This window comes from Numida meleagris, chromosome 5 (genome assembly GCF_002078875.1).
Source record: "Numida meleagris isolate 19003 breed g44 Domestic line chromosome 5, NumMel1.0, whole genome shotgun sequence".
NCBI classification, from domain to species: Eukaryota; Metazoa; Chordata; class Aves; order Galliformes; family Numididae; genus Numida; species Numida meleagris.
Window position 1 is genome coordinate 20,200,093 of NC_034413.1, and position 22,159 is coordinate 20,222,251.

The 22,159-nt window shown below is 49.2% G+C and overlaps 1 protein-coding gene across 6 annotated transcripts in view; it reads right to left on the minus strand.

The window, feature by feature from the left end:
- Positions 1–21,395, minus strand: part of CAMK2G (calcium/calmodulin dependent protein kinase II gamma) — a 115,206-nt gene extending 93,811 nt beyond the window's left edge. For 5 of the 6 annotated variants that reach the window (XM_021397761.1, XM_021397758.1, XM_021397760.1 and 2 more), the window contains exons 1-2: positions 21,118–21,182; positions 19,322–19,416 (exon numbers count right to left, since the gene is read on the minus strand). In XM_021397761.1, coding sequence (XP_021253436.1) covers positions 19,322–19,416; positions 21,118–21,182 — 160 coding nt within the window. Of the gene's footprint in view, positions 1–19,321; positions 19,417–21,117 lie in introns of all 6 variants that reach the window. The other variant, XM_021397756.1, reaches the window with a different exon arrangement.

The following is a 22,159-nucleotide window of genomic DNA, read 5'->3' on the forward strand; positions in this document are numbered from 1 at the left end:
TGGACACTCATGGTACAAAGCCAAGTTGTCTCCCTCCAGCCTTCTCCAGCAAACAATGCTGCCTCCAGAAGAGAAGCAGCATCATCTTGATAAGAAATGATCTCCTGCCTGCCGTAAAACCCTGCCACACCACGAAAATCCTCCCAAGGCACAGAATCCCTATATCTCCTGAAACTCCTATTTCTTAAGAAGAACGTAGCACAAACAAGCGTAAGAGAACAAGCGGAGAAATCCTTTTCAGTGAGGATGGGCAAGTTCGTCCCATATCAAGGGAAGTTATTGCAAGCCAGCGGTGTGCCATGGCAGGCTGTCCTATCTCAAAAGGAAATTACTAGTGTGGACATGTGGGTATAGCACAGAGTGGGAGGATGCAAAGGCTGGGAGATGAAGGGAGCTTCCACTTCTGCAGATTGTGCCTGTAACACCTGGATGTTCATTCACATGAGTAGGCATCATCCACACAGTCTTCTTGTGTCATCTCCTAAGCGGGAATGGGGTGGGAACATTCTTTCATGTTTTTAATCCAATATAGTCACTGCCAATGATCCCCTTTCCTCAAGCAGAATTATTCATGCACTAAAAAGCAACGCGTATCCTTCCCATCTAAAACAGCACATGATGCGGAGGTGGCAACACACTACAACACAAACATAGCCTTATGAATAATTATGTGAAAACATCACTTTCCTTCTCCACACAACCGCTCTGTGCTGCTGAGTCAGAGCTGCTCCTTCTAACAGATGTGAAGCTGGGCCCTGCCACTGCTCGTCCTGCCGAGCCTTGGGGAAGCAAAGGCCAGCCCACCGTGGGTGCAGTGGGGCTCAGCCCGGGAAGCTGTGACATGGGGAGCCCCAGCACTGCCAGTCCCCAGCACGAGCCGGGCCCTGTGGGCACGACTGCAGGAGAACAGTTCCCTTCAGGGCCAAGACCGCACCCCTCCCCCCACTCCAAATCAAATAAGCCAAGAAAGAGTACGCAGTCATCCTATCATTCTGGGACAATCATTTTTCTGACTAGCTCTGCGCTTTCAGGCTGCCATTTTTCATTATTGTTAATAGGCCTCATTAATAAAAAGCTCTTAAGCACAAGACCATTCCTAAATGCAGTTTACGTTGCACAAAAGCAATGCTCTCATTGTGGCAAGGGCAGGAGGGAAGGAAACAGATTTTGCCTTTCCATAAACACTGATAATTCACAACCAAGTCTTACTTGCCCTTCATTTGGGCTCAGTTATTCCAAATGAATTGACCATTTAAGAGAGGGATGGCTTTAAGATCTCTAGTTTGCAATTAAGGTGTACTTCATGCCTTGAAAATAAGCACTTTGTTTTAAAACACAGCATTAGGAAACCAAAAACCTCTTTTTTTTCACTTGAGACAAACTTTCAGAGCTTTTAAGGGGTCAGCAATCACATCATGGATTTTACAGTTACGTTCAATATGTAATCACATCCTTAAATTACAGGCACACAGGCGACTCCAAGGAGCAGGAAAACAAACATTCCCCCTCCCCCAGGCAGCCAGACTCTGGAGTGCGAACTCCCTCCAGCCGACAGCCTGGCACGGTGCATGCTCCTGGAGGTGTCGAATGGATGGTTGGACATGCCTTTCAATTCTACGAAGCTGCAGTGCCATGGAGCGCAGAAGCTGGCACGCTTCTCCCTGGCACGGTCAGCCTGGACAGCAGTTCAAACCCACTCACGGAGAAGGCCTTGTCCAATTTGTTCCCATGTTTCCACAAAAACTGCCTAATCACCAGGGCTTTCGGTTATGTACGTAGTTTACATTCCTAAGAGTTTTGCACTAAATTGGCTAATAACTTGTAATATCATTTGCCACAGAGGTGTGAAATTACACTCTTCATGCTTCCAGTTTGAACACTTATATGAATCTGAACAGAATGAGCATCTTATGATATGAGCACTTATATGAATCTGAACAGCCCTGAGCAGAAGCCCTGTTTGTTTGGAGACTGCCAGCATAACACTCCCAGTGAGAAGTGGAACAACATTTGGAGCTCCAGTGCAAGAAGTTATTTCCAAGTACTTCCACATCTAGGCAACCCACAGGACCGTGCTTGATGTCCTCCTTCACAGCATTAATATTCTCTTTCCTACTAATTACAAAAACGAAAAACCAAACAACCAAAACATACTGTCTAAGTCTTTTTTACGGAGATCTGTGCTATGTAGCTTCTAAAATCACCATCATAGGATGCTACATTCTTGAAGCCTTCCCTTCACTATTTTCTCTCTCTACTCTCTTTACTAGAAGGGAGAAAAGAAGAAAAAACAGAAAAAACAGCAACAACAACAAAAAAAAAAAACCCAAACCCCTACAGTCCCATTGAAATGTTGTCTCCTGGAGGTGAAAAACTTATATGCAGTAGTGCTAGCATAGGTCCACATGCCAGCATTATTCCCCAGCAGCATTATATTTTCATGGAATCCCAAAACAGTCGAGGTTGGAAGAAACCTCTAAAGATCATCTAGTTCAATCACCCACTCGACATGCTAAAGATGAAGGAAAAGCTAAAATTAAAGTGAAGATGGACATAATTTCCTAAAGCAAGGAAAGTCAAGCCACAAGGGTCAGTTCTCAGAGTCATTAAATTAAATACTTCTCATTGCCAGACCACTAATTCTTTTTGTCTCACGTTCCCTTACCAACAGTGGCTGAAACCTGCTAATTCAGGTAGAACAGAATCAATTCACATGCTGGAACATTAGGACAGCCAGATGGCAGAAATGACCAACTGAAAAAGGCTCCTGACTGGACGTCCTTCTTGTATTTTTATTTTTTCCTACCAAGCCATAGCAGAGATCACTGTCGATGCTGGAGTTCAACCTCCACTCCCTTCCTCATCTCCCACTCTCACTCCCACCACTCACTGTGGTGCTAGGAAAGGGCCTGTCTCCAGAGGGAAGCATGAGGCAGGGGAAATTGTGTATTCTTTCCTGAAAGGGAGGACAGAGCAATTGCAAATAAAGGAGACAGCGATCTGTGTTTGTTTCAGGACTTCCTCAGTCACCCCACATAAAGCAGAAAAGGGATTAATCTCCCAGTGCCAAACATAAATAACCTGAAGAAATAAGACCGTATGCCTTCACTTTCTAAAAAGAATTCCTTTTCACATATGCTGACTTTAATTACACACAAGTTCCTCATCCCTTTTTTCAATCTGTGTTATGTGTCTCAAGGCAGCAAGTTTGAAATGAATTATTGAAAAGATAAATTTTCAATTTGTTGCATAACCAAATTTGTCTCTTATTAAGGAAAGGGCACACAAGAACATCTAACAAGTTTCCGCAGCACACTTTAATTAACCTTTATCATACTCCACCCCTCCCTACGATTTTCCTTTTCCCTCAGCTCCCCCTCACACGCATACTCCTTCCCACAGCCCTGCAGCATGCTTTCTAACTGCCTGCTAAAGACAGCTTGAATCCTGCTGGTTCGCACAGGAGCAGTATCCCTGGTACATACATTATTAAGTACAGAATAGCTTTCTGGTCATTCCCTCCCATTTTTTATTCCCTACTCAGAACCAGCATTCAATTAACGACAGCTCTTCAGTTCTGTCCCATAACTTCTAATTATTCCTTCTGACAAGCTAACAGTAATCTTCTTAAACCCATCCACTCCCTGGGTGGCAAAGGATGTTACACTCTTGAAGACTTCATACTAGCTTGACACTACCATATGATCAAGAGGGCTTGCAGCAGTATACCTTGTACATCTACAGATGTTTCTTTTGGAAAGACTTCAAACACCTTAACCATACATTAAGGCAAACATTTCCACGTTCTCCAGGAGGTAGGAAGCCATTGTACTAACATGCTGATTAGTTAGCTAGAGACACAGTGAGCAGGGAAAGGGAACTGTTTCCTGACAGCATCCCATAATCTAAATTTTCACAACTGCCTCAATTACTTTGATCCTTAAATGAAGCCAATTTTAGAAGTTATCTGAATTTTCATCCCAAGATCGCTCTTATTTTCACTCTCAAGTGAAGTTGCTGATTTTAGTTACAGATTATATTTATTGGCAATGCAACTCCTTTAGATCTTTGAGATCCAAGCTGTCATTTTTGCTACCTCATTTTCACCCCTTCCAGGGAGCAATCCACTGCAGCTGTTACCACCCCAGCTCCTGCAGCTGTGACCAACACTAACCACTAAGGTTTTCCATCCAGGTGATTCCTTTCACTTGTTACGATTAGTCTTAACAAACACATCCTGTTCACTGTCACCTGCAAAAGTCTTCTGTACAAATTGCCCCATCCAACATCACATACAGCAGAATCACCAAAACACTTCTATATGGAAGGGCAAAATGCACCACATTTCACTAAGTCCACCCAACAGTCAAGAACATCACTGTTACAAAAAAGAATAAGACTTGGCAATCATTCTTAACAAGTTAGGAAAAGAGTCCAAGTGCACTGGTAAGCACCTTAAAACTTGCATCTCTCTTGGTTTTTCCAAGTGTAAAACAGTGCTAACGCTTGCCTGCCCAATAGTGGGACTGGGAAGACAGAGGACATCAGATGCCAAACTGCTCAATGAAAGAATAAAAGCTATTGATTCATTAGGTAGATGGTGAGGGGAACAGCATAGCAAGACTGAGAGTATGTTGCTAAAGTTTAAAAAGAAAAAAAGAAAAGAAAAAGCACTGCTTTCCTAGTGGTCTCGAGGTACACATAGCGGTCTTGTGCAGAGGAGCAAAATATAGCGAAGAGCCTTCTTTTATACAGGTGGAAAAATACTGGGAGGACAATGGAGGCAGAAGTGGAAATCAGTCCCCTGCAGAACAGGGCTAAACATCCCTTCCTTTCGAAAAGTGAGCAAATCCCTAACAAAACCTTGGAAAAACCCCACCTGGAAGAGGAAGTTCCCTGCATTACAACTCCACCTTTAACACGACAAGAACAGAATCCATAGGGATTCCAGGCAGGAGGAGCTACGCAGGCTGCTCCTCATACAACCTTGAGACATTTATGTTCAGAAGTCACTGTCAGGGCTATCCAAGCCCGCAAAGCTACAGCATCCAGCCCCCAATCTTCCATCACAATGCCTGCACAGTGCTACTCTTAAATAAAATGCCATACTTATCACTGGTCATTAAACAGGTGGATTTCTCTTGAATAAGTCAAGGAAATGTAGTTTGAACCCAAATAATGAAGCTTGGGAAGGAAACGAAAGCACAGAATTTCTATGTATTCCTAACACTGGAATTAAGCAGAAAGCCTTTCTTTACTGCACAAAATGTAGTGGTGGGGCCTGTGTCCACACAACAAATCAGTATTCACTGCTTCTTTTCCAGCTATTCCAACCAGTTAAGAGAGGGAGGAATGTTGGAAACGCTGCCTTGATTCTGATATCAGGTACTCCAGGAGCCAACTAAACACAATATCTTCTTGGAGGCATAGATGAATGGCTCCGTACCCGCGTGCTGAATGACTCCTCTCTAAGAGATAATACCTGTCAAAATAGGCTCTTCTGACAACGAGATGAAAAACCAAGTTTCAGGGGATTAGAATAATTAAGAAGAAAAAAAAAAAGGCCAAGCCGTCTATTTTAAGAGCAAGTTCCCTTTGCAATACTGGGATAACTTTAAACTAAGCAGAGAAAACTGTAAATACAGAGCTAACCAGAAACCTCACAGAGAGAGGGCTTGAAATGCAGACATGTGCCCCATCCAACATCACATACAGCAGAATCACCAAAACACTTCTATATGGAAGAGCAAAATACACCACATTTCACTAAGTCCACCCAACAGTCAAGAACATGGAGAAGGAGGAAACAAAAAACCACTGCAGCTGCCTGTGGCCCCTGAGGAGTCTGAAAACTTGATCCTGCATGTACCGTGCACAAGTACTTTAAGCTATTGCTTAGAAACAGAATAGCAAGATGACTTTAACAGAAGAAGTTAGCATTCAGTAAAGCAAGTTTGAATATAAGGATTACTTACAAAACACACACAGAGTGGTCTGTAAGCACTGCTAGCCCTGAGTCTCTACCTAGCTGGCGGCAGCGTTCCCCAGCCCTCTTGCAGCCATTCTCCCCTTGCAGCAGCAGGCAGGGCCCTGCGTGGCACTGGCACGGCACCACCACCAAGGTGAGGCCACTGTCCTTTACCACGGTCCAATGGCACTAGCCTGAAAACCAAGCTACAGCTCCCTGCTGCCTCGATCCAAAGGTGCTCTGGGCTCTGCTGCCCACAGCCTCTGTCAGGAGTGTGACGCAGGTCCCATCCACACAGTGTAGCTCTGACACACTGCATGCACACACTCTTCTCAGCAGTAACTCCAGCCTCAGGAGCCACACTCAAGCAATCTCTTCCCCTGAAACTCATCTGGAAACCCAGTGCCTTTCCATCCCCAAAACCTCAGCAACTCCTTTTAGAAGGGCTCTTCTGAGTTTCATTTCCTGATGTAAAGAAAAGGAAAGAAAAGGAATGGGGCCGGCTGTGTTACCGAGAAGGGAATGACAGCCCAAGAAAAAGAGGCAGGTGCTTCTTAAGCCAATGCTGGCACCAGGGAACAAGCATTGCCAGCCCATGGCCTCGTTCAGCTCTGCAATGTTCCTGTACTGCGCTCGTGCTGTGCGAGCTGGAGATAGCTGCCATAAAGATCAACTGTTCTCAGGTGCTCAGGCAGCAGATCTGGGGTGGGAGGCAGCAGAGGCGTGTAAAAAGAAAAAGTACACACCTCCTGCTCTGGTCTGCCCTAGGCTTTTGGCAGCGACTCAGTGCAATCCAATACATCCAGTACAAGGAGCAAATGGCCTGTTAGGGACAGCTCTGCGTAGTGACAAACAGCTCTGCAGCACTGACATCCCTACGAAGAAAAAAGGATAAAGCAGAAAAACTCCAGTGCACCCAAGAAAAACGTTTTTTTCCCCCTCTCTTTTTATTTTTTTTTCCCCTTTTCTCTCTTTTTTTCCCCTCCCAGGCTGATTCAGTTTCAACACAACACTTAGGGGGGAAGCTCTGTGTTCATTTCACAGGGAGTCATGCTGTAGAGTCATTGTGACTGTCTCCCTAATCACAGGTGATGCGGTGGGAAGGGACTCCCATCTCCCATGAGCACCATTACAACAGAAAGATCAGGCACGACAGCAATGAGTTGGGAGTCCTTCATACGTCTCAGTGACATTTTCATCACCATAACTGGCCACGGGTAGAATATCCCAGGAAGCAAACCCTAAAAATAACTTCTTACAACAAGTCAGCCAGTCCCCTGGCAAAAGGGGAGGGAACATTGCTAATACATGGTTCATACAATTCAGTTATTGCAAGAGGGACAACGAATGTCCAGATAAACAGGAGAGAAGGAAAACAGAAGAGAGAAAGCAGGTGGTGAATTACACAAATGTTTCTCCTGCATCACTGATGACTTTCCAAAGTGGTAATGCAGAAATTGAGATTGAACTCCATAGCAAAGCCTGCCCAGATTATTTGAACATGCAGCAAGAGAGGTAATCTTGCCTGTTCAGCACCAGCAGAAGCAGCAGGGCTCTCCCACAGCTGCTGTCTTTGAAGAAGGGCATGGGTGCTGTTGCCAGCTCCGGCCCTGCAGGTCCCCGTAAGGGTTTCCCAGCTACCTCGCTGCAGAAACCAGAGGGCTTTTCTCCACCATAACGTCCTCAGAAACATGTGGCCAGGAGCCACAAGCAATCCCACAAGAGCTCCCAGGCACAACGGGTCCACAAGCAGCCTTTCCCCGCTCTCCCTACTCCTCCAGTAAGCAGGGCTGTGATGCCAGGCTGCAAGGCACCAAACAGCCGTACAGCCACGGCTGACGAGGCCTCTGTGCCTCTCTGAGTCATGTGCAGAAGCTCACTGGCTCTGAATTGTAACAGGACATCCTGTGTAAGAAGTGAGTGTGCAACGAAGGCGTCCTGACAGGAACGGCCCTAAGCAAACACCTGGTGAGACTCTGTGACAGAAGCAAGGAGGGAAAAAGCACGACAGGATTTTCCAGTTCCAAGGCTGCTGCCCATTGTGCTTTTCCAGCTGCTGAGCACCCGGTGCAGGCACAGACACGCAAGGGGGGTGGGAGGGCCAGTGACCATCTGCACTGTACTGCTGCCCCTTCCTCCTCCTCCTGCAGAAGCTCTTGTGAGCAAGTCTGCCCAGGCTGTGCTGAAGACCCAGCCACGACTGCAGGCAGAGGGCTGGCTCGCACTCACTCCCTCTTGATTTACAGAACTTCCCTGCTAACAGCTGCATTGCAGATGAACCCTCTTAAAGTGGACATGAAGTGAGAGAGGCAGGAGGGCACAGAGCCGCTCTGAAGTGGTGTGGCCACACAGACAGCCCCTCCGGCACACAGACGGTGACAGACCCCAGGAAGAGCTCAAGCTGCCCCACCTCAATCCAACTGCATACAGAGGGTCCTGAAGCACACGGCTCAGCACAGAAGAATCCCATCGAGGGAGCTCAGCCGCGGGCAGGATCTCCTTCCTTCTCTCCATCGCTGCTCCCAGCAGGTGCCGGTGGGTTTGGATGGAGCAACCGGTGAGCAGGCAAGTTGCGTGTGCGGCAGGGAGGTCCCAGCAGCGCCAATTCACTGCACTGCAGGATCCAGAGATGCGGAAGGAAGAATATAAATTCCTCCAGCTCAACGGAGCTGGAGACTTCCCTGTTCTCATTTCACCCCCCACTGCCCCTCCAGATAAGCTAACTTCACAGGTGAGACCTGAGTTGCATTTTCAACACAAGGAAGGAGTTTTCACTGTTTTTCACATAAGAAAAACCTCCACAGTTAACAGTTCACATTTTATCAGGGAGATGAGCAGAGTGAAAAGCCTGTGAGAGCCAAGGAACTTGTCGACCATTTATGAGGTGGTGGCAGGGAAAGCTTATGCAGATCAGCCTCAGAACTGTGAAGACACAGAACGTGCAAAGCCACAAGGAGTTAACACGGCATAATGCGCTTCCTTAAAGCTGGGTAACCAGCGCTGCAGCAACTGCTAGCAGCAGCCAGAGCCACCTGCACTTGTCAGCAATATTTAATAATGGTTATCAAGAAACCAAACCACCTTGCTCCTCTTTTTTCACATTTCTGATGCTGAGCTTCACTGTCTGGAGAAGAGGTGCCCCGCGAGGCAAGGCTCCCTGTTTGCTGCTGTCGAAGTGCTTCCCCACAGAAGACAAGCTAACCAGCACTTTGCTCCTCTGCACCATCCACACTAAGTGCAGGGCTAATTCAGACACAGACAGAGATGACAGTGGATCATTGCTCAGCACTGATCAGGCAACACTGAAAATTTTCAGCCGGACGACTCCCTAACAAGCAGTAGGCACAACACAATATCCTAATCTGCAGAGTTGGCAGATTCTAGCCCAGATGACATTCAAATCAGACCAAAATGGGCAGAGTTGGAAGCCACTTCTCAAGACTGCAGTCCAAAAATCAGGAATATTTAAAGTAACACGAGATCTATGAATCACTGCTTTGACTTGCACTGAAGAAGCACATCCATCATGCACCAGCTTTGTCCCTGCACTGGCACTGCTTATAAACCAAAGCTGCGCAACTTCAACACTTCTAATCTCTCCGACACAATCTCAACAGAGGACATTTGATATCTAAAGCTTACATGGAGAGGCCCCGAGGCAGGCAAAACTAAACTTAACAACATACCACCTCTCTGGGCACCGCACAGAAGGAACTCCTGCTTGGCATCACTGGGCAGCAGGCAGCACCAGCCGAGAGCAGCCCTCCTAACGAGCTATGGGTGGCACTGAAAACAACTTCCATCTTCCACATCTATTTTTTTTCTTCAGCCATCATGGGTGATTTCTTGGCCCATCACCCATGAAATGCTATATGCTCTGATACAAGGGGAATGGAAAAAGCAAGATACACATTTTCAGAATGACAGCTGCTCCACTACAGTAGAAATGCTAAGTGTATTTGGCAAGCACTGGAGACCAATACAAGAAGAGGTTTAACGAGCTGTTTTCCCTGCAAAAGCTTCCATGGCACCCATGCTATTTGAAATGTGCATCTAATGAGTGTGGCCCAGAGAAAGCACTGGACTATCCCCCTCCCAAGTCGCATCTCAAGGCAGGCGCCTGAAATAAGGCTTCTAGCAATGAGCACACCTGCAGGCTCAACACACGCATCGTGGAGCAGGAGCTTCACACACCAGCTACATTCTGCTGCACAGTTAAGGAGACCCTCACCCAGAAGCGAGCCCAACTGCAAGCCCCTCTGGGACTCAGGGCACATCTGGAGCAAAGCAATAGCTTCAGAAAACAACCTCCTTCAAGAAAAGTCATGGTAAAACTCACCCATTGAGCTACCTGATGCTCAGGGAAAGGAAAGAAAGGTGCCTTTAAAGATTGCTAGCTCTTCTCCCTCTTTTTCACCTCAGATTTTGGGCTGCAGTGTCAGACCACTTTACTCTCTGCTTCCCTGGCACTGAAAAAAACCCTCCTTGCAAGTCCACATCAGCCGGCTGACTGCAAGTGACACTGTAGAGCAGAAGATAAAGTACCTCTAGATGCTGCTACTCCAGCAGACAGGCCACAGCCTACCCCAGCTAACTGCCTACGAGAGAGCTGGAAGAGAGGGGAGAGAAAAGAATCCTTTCCACAAATTTTCAGGACCTGGCTTACGCGACTTAACATCCTTGTTTCTCATTTGCAGTCCTTACTCACAAGAACTTAAAAAGTCCACTGGCAGTTGGGCTGGTGAGAAAGACGTATATAACTAATTTCCACATGTACTAATTTCTCATTTCATAAATAAACTTTTTATGTAAGTTGAAGAAGCCCTTCTAGAGAGAGACTGGTTTTAATTACTATAATTCTATCTTGCTAAGTCCGTAGGCTAACATTTTAGGCTACTGTGTGTACTGTTGGCCAGAGTTTTGCTGGGCAAGACCAGGTTCGTCTCTCCCAAAACAGATGGCAGAATGGCATCCTGCAAGCTTATAGCACTGCCACGTGACACCACCTTCTGAGCGATGGGGCACTGAGATGTGGGCACTGGGTGCAGACACCCCCATCATCATCTCCTTGCTCCCCAACCAGCTGCCAGCCCCTAACACGCTCAGAATCAGTCCACATAGCAGCCATACAGCACAGACAACAGCAGCACACAGGGTCAAGACCAGCACGAGCACTAATGGTGCTGACACGGTTTGGCATCAGACACTTTCAATGACAGCAGCCTTGCACTACCACTACCACTCGTGCAGGCTGGATGGGTTCGTATTCAATAGCCTGAAACCTGCAGGCAACAACAAAACTCAATTATTTGCACCAACTCCGAGGTGGAAAAGCTTCAAGCACAAGGTAGGCAACTGGAGCTATTTGTGGGTATAAGGAACAGAAGAAGAGACTGATGTAAGAAATGGAGACTTTTTCAACTTTTTACTTTTCAGCTACCCAAATAATGCAAATCCTACCAGTAAAAGCAGGATGCATTCACCCTCCTCTCCAGCACTACCCAGTGCTGGGTCTGAACACTCACAGGCACAGACCGCAGGAGGAATGTCCATCCTCGCACCCCCGCCATTCCGGTGGCTAATGGACAGTGAGCCTGGTATTTCTCACTAGGATGCCGTCCTTCGTTAATACATCATCACCCACTCTCCTCCCTCCCTTCCCGCCTATGAGAAAGTTTAATCCTTTGGCTCACACGCGTCTGGTAAATTTTTCAGTCCCTGTTTGCCACAGTCATCATGGCAACAGCCCCCAGAGATAAGGCAGCAGCTCTGCCCAGCAGGCACGGCTGCTCCCAGGTCCCGCCGCCATCCTGTGCAGCCCTGCTGGCCTGCCAGAGCCCATGCCTGCTCCCAACCTCATCTCTGTGGGCCCCTTCCTTCCCCAGAGAGGTGCTGGCATTGCTCTTGTTTTTCTTTTACATTAACTTGATCTTCATTCCCACAACAGCTACTCTTCTCCAGCACAGCTCTCAGCTCGGTTTCTGGGACTGACAGAAGGACATTAACAGCACTTCACAAGGAGATGGTACCTTGGCTACTCCAGGAAAAAGGGCTTGTGCTTAACAGCTAACCAACCTTGGCTTCCAGCACAGAGGAGAGGTTGGCTAGCGCCTTTCTCAGCAGCAGGACAGGAGCCTGGCCTTATCCCTGTGTCACCGCTGAGGAAATCCCAGCCATGGGAACAACAGGACAGCCCAGAACATGGCGAGAGAAATCTGGATGGAAGCACCAGAACACTCACTGCTCACTGCTACTGAGAGATGTGTAACTCACACCCTCAAGAACATAACACAGAAGTGCTGAGAGTACAGTATCACGTCTATATGCACACATGCATTCGCTGAAAGGTCATCACATTTACTCATCTCAGAGATGGGGAATTCTCTTTGCTTCTGCCGGAACCAGGCAAGTCAGGCCACGACACACGGAGCAGAGCCATGGTTATCTCCTCCTTTCCTGACAGGCAACAAACGTTAGCTAGCTCTCCTGACATCCCTCAACTGTTCTTAGGGTTGTCAGGAATTCACCACTCGCACCAACCACCAACTTTCCTCATTTGCTCACCTGAAAGGTGAGAGCAACGAGGATTCTGCAATACCAGCTGGGAGGGAAGGAGAATAAAGCAGTATTGCTAAAGCTGCATTTGCAGTCAAAGCATTATAGATGTCTAGAATTACTATTAACTGACACACGTCAGAAAGCTGAACGTTCAAAATAAGCTCAAAAATGAAAACAGAAAGAAAAAGAGAACTGGGGAGAACAGGTAGAAAAAACTACGAGGAAATAAAATCTTACAACTAAAGACTCAATTTCCCCAGAAGGTTCAATCTATGGCCCCTTGTTCTTTAGCTACTCTCAGTACTGAAAATGCTCATTTCCAAGATGCTTCCAGCCCATTTCTTCAGAAGTGTTCTACCACTGTTCTCCAGAAGGCATACAGGCAGCCACACCAGAATGCTTGGGCAGCCACAAGAGCAGTACACAGTGATATTTAAGTAGATAGTCAATCTAGGAAGGTATAAAAGGAACCTGCAGTCAGCCTAGCTCACAGGACCCCAGAGGAAAGGAGAGGAAAAAAAAAAACAGGGAAAAAGCCACCACACCTGAAACTCTAGAACAGGTGACAGGCAGGAATTAACAAAAAGGGAAAGACACCTTGGTTTTAAGGGTCACGTGGCAGACAGATGGTGCTCAAAGATGGCAAAGTGGAGAGAGATTACATTTTACATGAGCATGATCTCCTCTTAAAAATTGTATTCACTCAGTTTACAGGATCAGAAAAAAGAAAATTGTTCAGGGGATTGGAAAGGGACAAAGTTGCCACTGACCTCTCTTGAAAATAGTTGTCTTAATAACCCAACATTTCATGGAGGCTGACAGGGGAAAAAATATACATATACTCTGCAGAAATTTCTTTATGATCCATGTCTGGGTCCTCTCTGGTGGTGATGGTTTTAGTACCATTCAGAAAAAGACTCAGTTTTTAGACTGTGAAGTTTCCACACTATGCTCCAGAATGAGTAACAACAGCTACCACCAGCTCTTGCACTTGGCCCTTCTTACAAAGAATTCAGGCAGCCCTGCCTGTCCCAAATATTCCCAGTGGACTTCAGCACCCCACCGCTCACTTGAGGGACACCTGGAAATGTTTCCACCATTTGCTGATTAGGGCAAATGTTCTAGAACTGAGGGTTTCTCGACACGTGCAGGAATTACTCTAATCACTTCTCTGCCCCGCACAAATCCAGGTTACACTGCGTGAATGAGAAACCCGACTCTCACCAAGCCCCTTTCCCCACGCTCACACTGCGGCTTTGGGAGCTCCTGCCCAATCTGGGTGCCCACTGCTCCCTCCCCCCCACATTGTTAATGACGGAAATTTAATACTCAATGTGACCACAGAAAAGGCAGACACAAGCTGAAATCCTGTCTGCTCTGTTCCAGATCCTTTATAAAATATACAGTGTAAACTGAGAGGCAACCTGGGGTAACCCCAGCCATCACTGAAATCCACAGTGGGAGGAAGCCAGCTCATGGCTGCAGGACGAGCCGCAATCCCACTCTCACCACCTCCCAGCCCACCACCTCCCTTGCCAATGCCATCCCATGTGCTCCATCACACTGAGGCAGGTGAGAAGCCAGGCTGACCCCCTATGTTCTCCCACTCCCTGTCCTGCTTCCAGCCCCCCCCAGGCCAGGGTCTCTCCTCACATGCATCCCTTCTTCTCCAAAGCAGCGGGACACACTGTCCCAAAGGGACATGTCCTCCACTGACATGCACAGGCTGAGCCCCCTCCCAAGGGTGTTGCAGGCTGCATGGGGAGCTTTGGGACTGCAGCTTTGGGACTGCAGCTTACGGTCCCAGCACACAGCCCCCACCTCGGCTTCCACCCTGCTGCCCATCACTGCAGCTTACCTCTGTGCTCCCCAGGCAGAGCATTCCTCAGCCTGCTCATGGGCAGGAGAGGGGAGGAGAAGCGCAGGACACAGTGAAACACTTTGTGAGTGCTTAAAGACCCATAGTAGAAGGGCAGCTCCTCTCCCACTCCAAGTGACCAGATCTGATTTGGCTGCTCAGCAAGCACAGCTTGATCTGCTGTCCTCTGCAAGAAAGGATGTTTGTCCTCCGTCCACCAAAACATGCAGGCTGAGGGCACCTATCACAGGACATTCCCACATGAGCTCAGATCTGTGCCTCAGCTATCTGTGACTGGCACATCAGGCTCCCCATTCGGCCGCACACACTCGTAGCGGGCTACGCTGCAGCACTGTGTGCACAGCCAAGAACCGCCACACTGGATTCCTTGGGGCTGGAGGGCAGCCCCAGAGCCCTGACCCGAGGGCAGGCAGAGAGCATTTGCAAAGCATATCAAAGCAGAGAGTGGTGAGTGATGCTGCTAAACTTCCTTTGTAGCACGCAAGCTCAATGTTTGAACGGCCAGGGGAACTACTATTGACACCTCCAGAAAGCCGAAATCAACAACCACTCTGGAACTGCAAGACCTGGACAAGAGAGCTGCTTAAAAACAAAACAAACAAAAAACGGAATTAGAACCATCAAGAGTGCTTTTTTTCTGGTGAGATTTGATACACAGAAGTAATTCCCTGCTCCTCCCACAATCCACATAATCTCCTGCAGAAACAACAACAAAATAACTGGGTAGGCTGCAAATTTTCTTCTAATTTAAAAATTTGGAAAGATGGAAAGCAGGGAAGAGATTCCACCTCCTCATTCCACAGGCAAGAGCAAAGGCACAGCAGGGAAAACGCAGCAAAGAGGTCTCACTTTCCAAATAGCTGCTTCGCATTTGTATTTCAAAAGCCGTCACTTGCAGGAGTTGAAAGATACAGATTTTCAGCAAAAAGAAATATTAACAATTGAGGGAATACACATAGAGGATCCCCACGCACACCAAAAAAAAGGGGCCAATAATGCTGTCCCTCTGCACACGCTGGTAAGATCATTACATATGGTTTGGTATAAACAACATGCTAAGAATTATCTCAGGATAGAGATCTGCCTACTTCCTTCCAGTGCAGAAATACTTCTTTAAATACATTCTGGATGCTTGCTCTGAAAACAAGTGACAACTGGGCTTTCCATTACCAGCCCCAGGAAACTCACTCTTACCCAAGACACCAACACCAGTCGGTCAGAACCTGGACTTTTCCCTGCTGCCACTACAGCCACTGCTTCTCTCTCGATCCTTTTGACCACCACCAGCAATTTGAATTGGTGCCCAGGAAGTGAACTTTACTTGCTAGGAATTTTCACGCTGAAACAAGTATTCTGGTGACACTCACAAGTTAACTTCCAAAAAAAATCACAGCTATTACTTCCATCTGCCTGTTGCTCTCATAAGAGCCTGGGCGTTCAGTCCCATAGGAATTTCAGACGTCTGAGGCACTGTATTTCCCCATGTGCAATAATCACTGCTCTTATATACATCAGCTGAATGCTGACTAAGGTAAAGTCTGCTTCCTCTCCCTTTCCACAAGCATTTGGCCCCTATTTAACATTAAAGTTCTTGGCATAATCCTCACCAGGCAGTCTTAAGCATCAACACAATATGAATAATAACAAATACTTCATTACAGCCCAAGTATGAATTTTAATCTAGACCAGCTCTAATTAACATGATTTAATAAAAGAAAGAACAGACATCTGAAAACCGCAGACAAAAAAGAAACAGAAGATTCTCAACATCGGATTTTGTATTTTACAGAAGACAAAGCTTATGAGACTGGAGTTGTTCACTTCGCAGAGAGCAGCATCATTCACCCTCCTTGTCCTCGGAGAAGTCCCATAACAGCAGCACATCTCTTCACCTCTTTGAGAGAACAATTTTACAAACAAGCCAAGTAATGGAGAACCTTTGAAATACACACCGTTTACCCCTGAGTGTCCCTCTTTCTCCTTTCCAGCTACCCGCATCAAACTACTGAGCATTTCCCAGCCAGCTATCTATTAGTCCTTCACCAAGACTCCTGAAAATCAAAGGTAATACAAAGCACGGCAAAAAGAGAGTGAGGTTTTGTTACCGTTTCCCTGGACATAACCAAGGGAAGCACTGGAGTAGCAAAACTTCCATGAAGCCACAATGGGCTGTACTCCTCACCAGCAGCACGGTGCTGGCTCTGGAAGCAGCAGTGACTATGTCAGGTAGTTCAAATTCTGCTGGAGAACGCACAAAACATCAGAATTAGCCATGTTTAAGTTGGAGAGGGGCAGCGCATCCCCAGCCAGGGGACATTCTGTTGCTGTGACCCCAGTGCAGGACGCAAGTCTGGAGGGCAGTGGGCCCACCAGCAGGCAGGCATGCAGCCGGGTGCACCGCAGAGCCCTGGGTGTGCATCTCGCCAGGCAGAGACGTGGCCTCCCCAGGGAGAAGTGCCAGCTCTGGGAAAAAAGCATCAGGCAACATATAGCCAGGGCACTGCAGAATTAACGCCGTAATTCTCTTCCTGTGCAGACAGCTCTATAAAATGCCTTTCCCCAAGACTTTCATTTTTAGGTTGCTGAATCGAATCTCTCTAATCACTGATTTACAGCTGCAATGTCCAAATAGCACGCATTTTCCTTCAGTGCTTTAAGGCCCTATTCCAAGGTGAACTCACTAAGTTCCTATCAACGCATTTAGTTCCTTCTCGTGTTAACCTCTTGAGCTATCAGCGAACACAGCTGTGTAACTGAGGAAACCATATATTCAGCTGAACTCACGATCCACTTTTTGTGGCAAACACGGGTTCTTCAGCCCTCAGCTAGAATTCACAGAAACATGATCAGTCGCTTCTTGTTTCTGACATTCTTCTGTATTAGTAGAAACCCATTTCATTTCTTGGCTCTTCCCACACCTGCGTTCTAACTAACCAATACCTTCCCAAGGAAACCATTGCCAGCTGCTGCAAGTTAGGTAGCTGAGGGCCAGGTTAGTATCCTCAATCTAATTCATAGAAAGGAAGGTATGAAAACTAGAAGCTAATTCAAAACATGACTGTATTCACCCACACATCTCCTACTTGCTGGATCATAAAACTGTCATCACCATAACACAAAAAACAATTAGGATCTATATATTGCTCCGTCCGTAACTCATTAGGTGCCTAAACACTTAAAAAAAATGATTCCAACAGATCTGCTACTTCTGGGCTTGTGCTAGTATGTTTCTGAATTTTGTTTCAACGCTATTATCCTGCAGTTTTTCACCATTCTCGTATGTCCAGAGTTAATTTCAATATCACCTCCTCCATACAGAAATAACTTTTCCTTTGCAATCAGTTTATCAAGCCACCTCCTCCCTCCCCTGAGGTGGCTTGTGGCCACTCACACAGAAAATGGCTCTCCCAAAGTTTTCATCCTCTCTGCAGGGTGAACACGGCAAAGAAAGCACAGCATTAATTGCCGTCAGCAAATCAGAGATACCTTCCAAACCTTTCCCATACGATATTCTGAGCTCAAGAGATTGGATATCCCACCTTCACCAGTGGGCACTGTCATGTGACCACAGAGGGGACATCAAGTCACTCAGGATCTGCTGCCACCACCCAAACAAAGCACGGCCACACCAGCTGGTTCCCAACAGGACTTCACCCAGGCAAAAACTGAAACAACAAATCACGATGTGTACCTCCACAAGGCACAGGTGTGGAGCAATCAGCCTTCTCACCCTGGCACTCTCTGCTTCTGATACTACTTCTCTAAGTGACTACAGTAAATGAAAATTCTTTGCCACTCTTCAAGCCATCTTATGTTCTTATCATCACATTTCATATTTCAGCACAAGAGAGGACGAATATCCTTTTTTCCCTCTTTTTTAGGGATTAGGCAAAACATATTACATTTATAAATCATTTATAAAAATCCTTGCCTCCTCCTTCTGCCATGTTTCCATGCCTCTGCCTACCCCCTTGCTAATCCATCTATTCAACTGGCAGGACAGACAAGGGCCTAACACATCCATTCTGTCAAATCTGAAAGGCCACCTCTAAGGACCGAGATCTTCTGGAAACTTTCTCTTCTGGCATCTCAACTTGTTGTACTCTGCTTTCAGCATCCTCTACTACAATTCAGTTGCTCTTGTTCTTTCCGTGAGGTTCCCCTTCTCCAAAAGGTCTCCAACCCCTGCAAAGGATTTCCCATGTGTTAGGAGACGCACACACCCTACACAAGAAAATACACCACCCTTTGTGTGTACACATGCCTCTGGGAATCGGGAAACCAACAGCTTGGGAGAAAAGCTAAGGTTCTTTCTCCTTAAAATGGCAGTCTGGTTTCAGCCTTTGGAAACCTTGGAGCTGAAGAATGCAAGCACCACTTGTTCTAATTCATCAAGAAGTCAAATTCATTAGATTGCTCCACACAGCCTACTTCTGCCTTCGGAGGCAAACTTGTTAGTGCCCAAACCCCCTACGTGTAACTACCATACAACAGGAGCAGGGTACATAGCATTCATCCTTCAAACAAACAAATATACAAATAAACAACTCCACATCTGAAAACAGTTCTTCTAGGTAGAAAGAGCATTCAGCAAAATCAGTCTGCAACAATTCCCTTTACCGGGAGTGATCAGAACACAGGGACAGAGAGAAACTCTATATAAACTCACCTCACGCTCAGCTCGCAGTAGAAAGACCGCCCAAAGAAAAAAGACAACATCACAAAGTATCCATTTCCAGATACAAAAGATGTTCAATCATCCCATGCTAACCTCCTTTTAATCTCCTATTTGCCACATAACTCAATTACTTTGTAACAGACACGTTTGACCCAGACAAACAACGCCAGATCTGTTTTGACTGCGGTGAAATATTTTCTATTCATGAAAAGACCAAGAGTAGATCTGAGACACTAACCTCTGGCTGATAACTTTTTGGTGTTGATGATTTTTGCAGCATATTCCTGTGATGAACTTTTCTTGACACATCTGCGGACCACCGAGAAGGCTCCCCTGGAAAAGAAACGAAGAGGGCAGGCGCTATGAAACAGAAAATAGGAACGTAACAGCAGCAACTTCTATCCCCAGAGTGGACTAGATTGAGGACGGTACAGAAGACACAGAGGAGGGAAACAACACACGGGAATCCAATGGACAGTGCATGCTGCCTGCTGAGCAAATCAAACCTGGTACATACGGCACTCAAGCGCCCGCCTGAAGATGCCTCAAGCCCCCTCACAGACAGAACAGCAACACTGGGGAGGGAGAGCACACAGGCACAGGGACAGAGCACGCGGGGACTGATGGGTGGAAGACAAGCAGCCCGGAATGATGTGGCAAACAGCAGCCGTGAGCCCATCTCCCAAAGACAGTGGCCCCAGCAGCTACATCAGACAACCGGGATGCACTCTGCCCATGTTCGAGTGCTCGGTCACAAATCCCTGCACCACCTGGCAGGAGGTACTGGCTCCCTTCCATCTGTCTACCCACCTGAAAAGGGGATAAGCATGTACCTATGAATGGAGTGAGTAGGAAGCTACGAGGCTTCGTACATTTTCTCAAGCTGGAACTATTGATATTATTACAACTACTCCAAAGAGCCACTCGGAGAAGAGGTCTGAGAGAGAGGGAAGAAGGATTTCTGTGAGGAAAAAAAGAGATAATACAACAGAGACCAAGGTGAAAAGACAGGGACTCAAAGTCTGCAGGACTACACAGATGAGCTCTCAGTGCCGTCCCTTCTTTAAAAAGAACAAAAAAAACAGGGTGGGAAAAGAGTAACAACTGGCTTAACAAGAAAGGTTTGGAAAGGAGAAAAGGACAAATAAGAGAAAGTAGGGAGATGATTCCAAGTTCTTTTAGAACAGGAATGTAACCCCACGTTCACGGACAAATGTACATATGTAGCTATAAGAAACGGGATCAGGAGCTGCGCAGCGGCCCCACGCAGCCCTACACCCGGGCTGACATGGCTCGAATCCTTCCGACACTGCAGTCCTGCCCCTGCCTCCCCTTCCTCAACCTCTACCTACAAAGCAGTGCGCAGCAGTGGGAGCGCGGGGCCCGGGCTCGGTGACACACAGCCGCAGCGGCGCGGGGAGGGACGGGGACAGGGAGAGCCGCAGCAGAGCCCGGCAGCTGGCGCAGGAAGGGAGGGAGTGGGGAGCAGCGGCACCGGGAAGCACCGTCCCCGCGATCCCACCCTGGCTGCCCCCGCGCCGCCTCCCTGCCCCTCCAGGTCCCCCGCAAAGCCCTGTGCTAGGGTGCAGCAGCAGGTCTGCCAATGCGGAGACAAGTGCGGAGGGAGGAGGAAGGGCGAAGCGCCGTGCAGCAGCACCTGGTCCTTTCTCAGGGACAAGGAAGTGGGGACGAAAGCATCGCTGAACGGCGGGGACGGTGCCGCGTCCCGGCGCAGAACGCCTGGAGGGAGCGGCAGCGTGCGGCGGGGAGCAGCACCGGCAGCCCAGGGCCGGGGAGGGCAAGGGGGGAAGAGAGGAAGTGCCGGGGTGCAACAGGAGCGCGCAGCCCGAGGCAGGCGGCGGGGACCGGCAGCGGTGCTGCCGGGGGAGCAGGGCTCGGAGAGGAGGATTACGGCGACTAATCTCCCCTCCTCCTGCTCCTCGCGGAGAGCCGAAAAGCGGCTCCGGGCTGCGCCGGCAGCTGCCGTGGCCGGGGCGGGCGGGCGAGCGACGGGGCGCGCGGCGGGCTCCGTACTTGCCAAGCTCCTCGTAGAGCTGGTACTCGTCGGTGAAGCGGGTGCACGTTGCCGTGGTGGCCATGTTCGGGCTGCGGAGGCTCAGCGCCGCTGGGGCATGGGGCAGGCGACCGGGACGGGCCGGGACGCGCGGCTGGGCGGCCTCCCTCCGGGCTCGGCGGGGCGGCGCGGGCTCCCCCCGCGCCCGGCTCGGCGCTCCCCGCTCCGCCGTGCACAGTCACCGCTCGCCGGGGAGGGGAAGGAGGCAGAGCCTGGCCAGCACCGCGAGAACTGGCTCGGAGACACCCCGCGCCGGCCCCCTCCCTCCGCCCCTCCGCCGGCCCCGGCCCGCCGCGGGGTGTGGCCGCCGGGGGCGCTCCCGGGGCCCCGCAGCGGCGACGGCGCCCGGGGACTGCGGGCGGGGCGCGGCCGCCCCCCCCGGGGGGCGGCGGGCACTGCAGTCGGCGCTCCCGCCCCGCGCCGAGGGCGGGCGGACTGCGGCGGCGCCCCCGGCGCTGGGCTGCGCTGCGAGGCCGGGAGAGGAGGGGCCCGGCCCGGCCCGGCCCGGCCCGGCCCTGGCGGCACCACGCGGGGCTCTCCGGCGGCTCCCGGCCGGGGCGGGGAGGGCTGCGGCCGGGGCGGGGAGGGCTGCGGCCGGAGCGACTTCCTGCGTGCGGCAGGAGGGGAGGGCCGGGAGGCGGCCGCCCCGCGGGGAGGAGGAAGGGGAGCGGAGAGCGAGGAGGAAGGCGCCGAGCGGGGCGGCCGCGTCCCCGGCGGGAAGGGGAAGCGGAACGCCGGGGCACGGTGCCGCTAAGTCGGGCCCGAGGAGGCAGCGGGGGGCAGGGGGTGCCCGGGGGAAAGCGGCGGCTGGGGCGGTGCGCGCGGAGCGGGTCGGGGGTGAGGCGGCACTCACACGGGCGTGCCGGGCGTTGTGCTGCTGGGACGCGGCCACGGAAGACAAACAGAAATCATCAGCCTTCAGCTGCAAGGGAAAACAAACCGGGCTCTGTTCTGTCTCTACTAGCATACCATTGGAGAGTATCGGCTGCAGTGCCTTTCTAA